The 8,315-nt window shown below is 33.6% G+C and overlaps 2 protein-coding genes across 3 annotated transcripts in view; both read left to right on the top strand.

Moving 5' to 3' along the window:
• The window catches only part of LOC144976143 (steroid transmembrane transporter SLC22A24-like), an 8,736-nt gene continuing 421 nt past the window's right edge, over positions 1–8,315 (top strand). The window contains exons 1-2 of one of the 2 annotated variants that reach the window (XM_078920324.1): positions 1–328; positions 6,198–8,110. In XM_078920324.1, the coding sequence (XP_078776450.1) occupies positions 6,287–6,811 (525 nt within the window). In that variant the 5' untranslated portion in view covers positions 1–328; positions 6,198–6,286 and the 3' untranslated portion in view covers positions 6,812–8,110. Of the gene's footprint in view, positions 329–4,229; positions 4,360–6,197 lie in introns of those variants that run through there. The other variant, XM_078920323.1, reaches the window with a different exon arrangement.
• Positions 6,917–7,774, top strand: LOC144976450 (solute carrier family 22 member 6-B-like). The gene has a single exon (XM_078920740.1). The coding sequence runs from the start codon at positions 6,917–6,919 to the stop codon at positions 7,772–7,774; it is 858 nt and encodes a 285-aa protein (XP_078776866.1).

Here is an 8,315-nt window from a genome sequence, read left to right as displayed (position 1 = left end):
GATGTCACGCCGCCCGGCAACGGCGGCCATCTTGGTTCTAAACAAAGAAAATCATTACTTTTTATTCTTCATGCTGGCTAGAGCTTTTCATATGCCTTGTGATCAGAATGTGTAAAAGTCAAAACAAGATCAAATTTATGGGTTTTTCCCTCTGGATACGATTATATGCTCGCCGGAGAATTATTTCATACGGGCGTCCGCCATTATTCCGATAGTTTAGAGCCAGTGTTACGAAGTTACCATGCGTCATTAGGAAGGAAGTGACGTTACGACTGTTGAAGAGTATTGCAGTTTTCTCGTCAGAGATGAGAAGAGTGTTATCAACAAGGTACGTATTCCATACCAGATGAATTGAGAGAATGTGAGTAAATATCCATTTTCCAGGAATTCAACATAGCGCCTACGAGGGTATGGATTAGAACCCAGGTTCCAATATGTTTGAAGGCGGCTGTTATACTACGAGACCAATAAGCCATCGTTTCTAATCCATAATTTATAATATGTATGTATATATATATAAATATATATATATATATATTATATATATATATATATATATATATATGATATATGACTTACTGACTTAAGGCCTTTCGCTTCTAATCATCCGAGTCGGGACGCTCGGCTGCCTCTCTAATCATCCGTGTTATTCCTTCTACAGTTTACGGTTCTTTGTGTGGATGCTAATTTCGTAAGGTCTTCCTTTGATTTATTCTTTGTTATTTGAGGTGTTTAGGTCTTATTGAGGTCAGTGCGATTGACTGGTGGTTACCTTGATATTTCTTGTGTCAGATGGGTGAAAAAAGTATTCATGACTTTATTAGCTGGTATATTTACATCTCATATATTATGTGTGTGTTGTTGTATTATATATATATATATATATATATATATAATATATATATATATATATGGTGGTGTTATGTATATATATATTAAATAATAATTATATTTTATATATATATATACATATATATCAGCTGGCGAATGTTGTGAATGTTTTAACTATAAGCACAGCATCAATAGTCGATCAGCTATTTATAACTCCTTAATTTTGATAATTCTAGGTGCACTTTAATTGTTATATCACACACATATAATATATATATATATATATATATATATATATATATATATATATAATTATGATTATAACAATTAAAATTGCACCAAGATTTTATCATGAGATTAAGGAGTTATATTACGAATGGCCTGAGGTCGACTATTGATGATGAGCGTATAGTTAAAACATTCACAACATTCGCCAACTTGGTATAACAAATCTAGCACAAACCAACATACAAAACTGTTTGTAAAATTAAACGTAGATCATAGTCTGATTGATAGAATTTAGTAAGAACTAATCATTAAAATGGCTGTCTAAAACAAATTCACAAAGAGCTGAGTGAGGTAAATTTGTTCCTTCTATAAGGAATGAGATTAGCGGAAGAGTAGCGTCCCTTGATTGGACGTCACCCATAGTCTGTGACGTCACCGGCGGAAAAGTTATTAGAGTGAAAACGTCATATTGGTTGTGCGCATGCGTCTCTCGTCCTCGTGGAAGTTGACGTCCCAACGCTATTTTTCAACTCTCTCCTTACCGCCATTTTCCGGATTTTCCACAAAATTTCACACCCAATCTATACAATAATAGATTTATTTCATTACAAAGACAAAACCTGTTAGTTCTTGCTATACATTTTTTGTTTTTGCTAAACGAGCTCTTCAGTACAGTGTTAATATAGGGAATGAGATTAGCGGAAGAGTAGCGTCCCTTGATTGGACGTCAGCGAGGACGAGAGACGCATGCACACAACCAACATGACAATCTCTCTCTAATAACTTTTCCGCCGGTGAGGTCACAGACTATGGGTGACGTCCAATCAAGGGACGCTACTCTTCCGCTAATCTCATTCCCTATACCTTAACTATAGCAACCGTTTTTGTTAAAATATTATGATGTACAAAAAGAAATCAGAATGAGAAAAATGTTGGCTGCATCGTAACGAATGTGACAATTTTCCTATGGGTGGTAAGGAGGGGGTGAATGGTTTTACATTACAAATTGTTTGATACCGTATTACCGTGCAGCTTTGTGGTCTAGTTGTATGACACTCGCTTTCGGATCGAAAGGTCATGGGTTCGAGCCTCGCGCTCGGCACATAGTTGAGTCCTTGGAAAAGGCTCTTTACTCACATTCTCTCACCGTACTCAGGTGTAAAACGAGTACCTAACAGCGTTGTTTTTGTCCAAAAAAATGTAATATCGCCTAACAGGCGTCATGTCCCGTCCTACATGTTAAATGTTGCTGTTGGCCAGGGAGCAGTTGTAAAGCGCTTTGAGCACGTTTAGTGGATATTGCGCTATATAAAGCTCAATTTTTTAATTTTGTTTTTATTACTATATTCCACCAATTAGACTACAAACGTCAAACGTGTTGCGTTCAGTTTTGATTGAGTAGGTCAAATGAACGCTTGATCTTGTGCTTTCATATAGCGCAATATCCACTAAAAGTGCTCAAAGCGCTTTAGAGGGGGGTCCCTGGCCAGCAGCAACTTTTAGCATGTAGGACATGACATGGCGCCTGTAAGGCGATTTTACATTTTTTTTTTCGGACAGAGACAACGCTGCTAACGACCAAGTACTCATATTACAACTGAGTTCGGTGAGAGAATGTGAGTAAAGAGCCTTATCCAAGGACTCAACAGTGTGACGAGCGAGGCTCGGACGCAGGACCTTCTGATCTGTAAGTGAGTGTCATACCACAAACGATTACCATCAGATCATAGTTATACTTGTAATGTTATATATATATATATATATATATATATATATATATATATATATATATATATATATATATATATATATATATATATATATATATATATAATATTAGAAATTGTATTTTCATTTTTCAAAATTTAAAAAAAAAAGTGTTAGACAACTTGTTTTGGAAATCTGCTCAACAATAATTTTATATACACGTATATGTTCTAATTTTACGACATTTGGAATTAAACGTTTCTGTTTAATCATTCTGATGCAGGTATAAAATAAATGAATGCATCAGTTTCTAAAAGAAATAAAATTAATTATATTTGTTTAACGGCTAAACTTTGGTACATGAAGCAGGAGTAAACTAGATATAGTTAGAGAACCAATGTCATTAAATTTAAATATTAGTATTATGTCCTAACTTTATGAATATATTTATTGATATATTACATTAGGCGTAATTCCTATTCACATTAAAAGTATTATTATAGTTGTTCGAAATAAAGAGCAATTATATATATGCCTATTAGATTAAAAATCATACTTTATATGTATTATAAATTATGTAATATCGAATAAACAATATAATGATATCATATATTATATATAATAATATATAATATATAATAATATAATAATAAATATAATAATAATAATAATAATAATAATAATAATAATATAATGATAATAATAATAATAATAATAATAATAATAAATAATAATAATAATAATAATAATAATAATAATAATAATAATGATAATAATAAAATAATAATGATGATGTAATAATAATAATAATAATAATAATAAATAATAATAATAATAATAATAATAATAATAATAATATAATAATAATAAATAATATATAATAATATATATAATAATAATAATAATAATAATAATAATAATAATATAATAATAATAAATAATAATAATAATAATAATAATAATAATTAATATAATAATAATAATAGTATTGGTGATTATGGATAATAATAATAATAATAATATTAATAATAATAATAATAATAATAATAATAATAATAATAATAATAATAATAATAATATATAATAATAATATAATAATATAATAATAATAATAATAATAATAATAATAATAATAATAATAATAATAATAATAATAATAAAAATAATAATAATAATAATATCATCATCATCATCATCATCATCTCCATCATAATAATCGTCAGTATCATAACCATCATCATCATCATCATCACCATCATCATCATCATCATCATCATCATCACCATCATCATCATCATCATCATCATCATCATCATCATCATCATCATCATCATCATAATCATTACTATGTTTAATATTAAAATCACCACGATTGTCCAATTTGTTGAGCATTTTCATTTGATATAACCGACATCCACTGTACTATAGTGTATATCACAATTATTTTTTTTGACATGGGAGTGTCACTTACGTTAAAGGCTGATTTAAAAGTGGAAACAAATTTGAATTGATTCAAAGGAAAAAATCGAATTCAATTGACTGCATCAATTTACTATTTTACTTTTCTAAATTGTGATTCCAAAATGTCTTCAGGTAATTTCAAATGAAATAACATATATTGTATATTAACTCACTCAACCCTAACACCGACTATATCCGTAGTTTACCAGGGTTACTTCGTTTTTTTTTTACTCCATGCCTATTTCTTACATTTTTCCGAGACAAATTATAGGCGTAGTATCAAAGCTCATGTTTTTAGTTTTTACCTGTTAATGGTAGTTTGAATAAAACTGTCTATGTACCTACATGCTTATTTTTAATACATTTTTTCCAACTTTGAAAAGTAGCAAAAATCTCTAGGATTGAGTGAGTTAATATGCAGCCTGCCCTCTGAATAAGGTATTATTTGCAGTAAAAATAAGGAGCCTAAAAGGCGACCGGTTCTGTATGAAACGGAATTGTGGTTCCATATAGACTGCGTAAGGAGACTGAATGAAACATTATGAGGCGCAATGAGCTTGATAAAATCATGGTTAAGAGCTATAAGTAGCCCTTCAGAGCCATTGGGTTCATGCAGTCGGATCTTATCCCTTTTTCTATAGCGTGAAACGGACAATAGCAATTGCTTGCTATCAGTTAGATAGGACGCTAACCTTTCGCGAAGTACTTTTCGCCAATTCTAACAGACTCAGCTCCCTGGGTGGAGAGGGGAGTCAGAAACACTCTCAACTGCACCTGGGATCGATCTTGGTCCCTTTGCGTGTGAAGCGAGTGCTCTACCAACTGAGCTATCGGGACCCCGCTATATACTTGTTTATATTTCCATATTTGGAATGCGGAGTTTTGCTTTTTCGCTCTTTATGAAACCATATTCATTGTCTGCAATCAAACAGAAATCTAATTCAAGCTTTATAATATTACCTGTGGTGCGGATATGTTGTCTAGAGGTATTAGACCCGAAGGTCTAGGGGTTCAAGTCCCACTCTGAGATGCATATAATTGATCCCTGGAAAAAAGACTGTTTACTCACATCCTCTTACCGTATTAGATGTAAAACTAGTGACAATGACGTTTCTGGTTTTTCCTTCGTGAAAATATTCGAAACCTGTCAAATTTTGTTAAAACAGGGAAACCAAAAAGGAGCATATTATATTTATTTTATGAATTAACTCATTCCTTACCGATTAATTTCAGTATTCTCCCATAATGGCAGGCTTAACCAGCAGAAAAATTGATTTTTAAAACTCAAACAAGGTCTCTACAAAAAAAAAATGTTCTTATTAACTAAAAAAAAGATCATTCTTCAAAGTTTGTGATGTACAAAATAAATCTGAATAAGAAAAATGTATATTGTTTAGTAACAAATGTGATTATTTTGATGCAGGTGGTAAGGTGAGGGTTAAAATCGGGCCGATTTTTAAATTTATTTTTTCATCGTTGGCTACTATTATAGTGAAGATAAAAGATGCAGAGTATCTTGAATACGTTATAACGTTGCACGACATCGGTTTTTTTTAAAAAGCTGGTTTGTAAGTTAGTGTTATAACACTTGTCAAAGAAATGCTAATGGCGTCATGTTTCCTGTTGGCGGAGGTCGCACTGTAAAGCGCTTTACCGCAAATGCGTGGAGATTGCACATATAAAAGTCCTCAAAAAAGGACTTCGATTTGCAATTAAATAGCTGATTGAGATTATTAAAATCGTGTTTAATCATGTCAAAATAATTCGAAACTTAGCGTCCTTGTCGCAAAAATTGATTAATAATTGTAACACAATCATGCAAACGTCTTGCATCATCCTACATGTTAAGTGTTGCTGTTTATTTTCCAATCCCTTTAAAGCGCATCTAGTAAATATTGCGTATATCAAATCTCGGGGATTTAAAAAATAGTTTATATGTTTTGTGTCATGATCTCCCTCGTCCATTTCAGACTTTCAAAACACAGATGACCTGATACGTCATCTAGGTGGCTGCAGCCTCTTCCAGTGTTGTGTGACGTCATTCGGATCTCTTGTCTATATGGCGGGCACTTTCAACGTCATCTTCATGTCTTTTGAAATGCATAACCCTGGATGGAGGTGCCTTGATGATGCAACGTCCATAAACACAACAAAGACCTTTACGTATGCTTCAAACACCATCCAAAATATCACCAATCCTTCAAAGAGCAGCATTAAAGGACTGTTTGAAACGGATGAGCATAACATTTCTTCCTATGAAGTCTTCAGTGATTCTTGCGACGGTTTCCAGGAATGTCAAAACATCCAACTTAACAATGACGAATCTACAATTGTTACAGAATGGAGTCTCATTTGTGGTGATTCCTTGAAGGTTTCTACGATTACCTTTGTTCAAATGATTGGCATGACATTAGGTCAATTCATCAGCGGTTATTTGGGAGATGCCTATGGGAGGAAGCTTACCATAACTCTTAACATGTTGGCTATGGGAATTTTCTCACTTCTTTCTGTCGCATCCGTATCTTGGAAAATGTTTGCCATGTTCAGATTCTTAACTTGTCTTGTTTGTGGGATTGTGATCTGAATGTCTAATGTCTATATGGTGGAATTTATAACGCTAAAATGGAGAGCCATTGTCCCAAGCCTTCCTACATGGGGAATATCATGTGTGTTGATAAGTTTATGCGCAATGGTATTCAAAGATTGGAAATACCTTCTGATTTTTAATGGCGTATTTACTTTGCTGTCACTCATCCCTGCTTTATTTCTTCCAGAATGTATTCGCTGGCTCATCATAAATAAAAAAGAAAATAAATCAAATCGTGCTGTGAAGTTGATGGCCAAATTTAACAAGGTGGATATTTCTGGAGAGAATGTTCTAAAGCGTCTTTTTAACCACCGAGAATCGTTTAAATTAGAAACCACAAAGATTTATTCATTCACGCGTCTATTCAGTGGAAGGTTTAGGAAATATACGATTATTCTAAGTACAGCGCTTGCTGTGGCAAATAGTGCATATTTTGCAAGTAGTTTTGGAGTTGGCACGCTTCCAGGGAATCTTTACGTAAACAGCATTATCATCTATATCACGGATTTCCCAACACACATCTTTGTATGGATTTTTCCAAATCTTATCGGCCGAAGACCAACACTGATGATATTTTTCCTTCTTCAGGCCGTGTCTCTATGTTTGTTTTTGTCCTTTGATATCATAGCAAGTGGAAGTCTTCGAGAGATCGGTATGCTGGTTTTCATTATCATAGCAAGAAATTGTTGTAGTGTAAATTGGTATGTTGCTCTAACGTGCTCTGTTGAATTGTATCCTACTGTAATCCGGGCGGCGGCAATGGGATGTATGGTTTTTGTATCTGGTATTACCGTAGCAATATCACCGTACCTCACCATGAGTAGTTACGTCTCACATATCTCATATTTGGTTATGGCGGCCCTTAGTCTAGTGTGTTCTGTCACATTTTGTTGCTTGCCTGAAACTTTGGGAAAGGATTTACAAGACGACATGGTTACCGTTGCAATACAGGAAATATGAAAAGTAATTAAACAATTATAACAGATTCAAAAAGAACAAAAAACCAAACACGAAAAGTTTCGGGCTCAAAACCCTTCTTCGAACGAACAACAAAAACGAGATAGGCATGAATAAATAATTTAGTAATCAGATAAACAACAGAGCAATATTTGTAACGTCCCTTCTATCAGTAGTAGCATCTTGGAATGTAAACAAGAAGAAGCAATCGCTTGCGTGTAGTCCTTCAAAGCCATTCGGCTCGTGGAGCCGGCGTTTATCCGGTTTCTGTAGCGTGGAACGGACAATATCAATTGCTTGCTATTCTATGGACAGGATACTAGTCGATCGCAAAGAACTTTCCGCCAAATCCAACAGACTCAGCTACCCATTCACTGGGTGGACAGAGCGGGGGGGGGGGGGGGGTCAGACAGCACTCGGGATTGATCTTCCCACATTTGCGTTTAAAGCGAATGCTCTACCAACTGAGATTCATTACCTGCAAATTATGCCCACGTCCGTATCCATTCGATTCATAGATAGAAACGACTTTGTCTCTAGCATA

Source organism: Berghia stephanieae, chromosome 7, assembly GCF_034508935.2.
Source record: "Berghia stephanieae isolate SIO BIC M18660-M18661 chromosome 7, UCSD_Bste_1.3, whole genome shotgun sequence".
In the NCBI taxonomy this organism is placed as follows: domain Eukaryota; kingdom Metazoa; phylum Mollusca; class Gastropoda; order Nudibranchia; family Aeolidiidae; genus Berghia; species Berghia stephanieae.
Note: the sequence above shows the minus strand (reverse complement) of the source record. Positions and strands in the feature narration are given on the sequence as shown.

Bases quoted from the DNA above. Each gene is read 5' to 3' on its own strand.
- LOC144976450 (XM_078920740.1), top strand. From the start codon at position 6,917: ATGGTATTCAAAGATTGGAAATACCTTCTGATTTTTAATGGCGTATTT.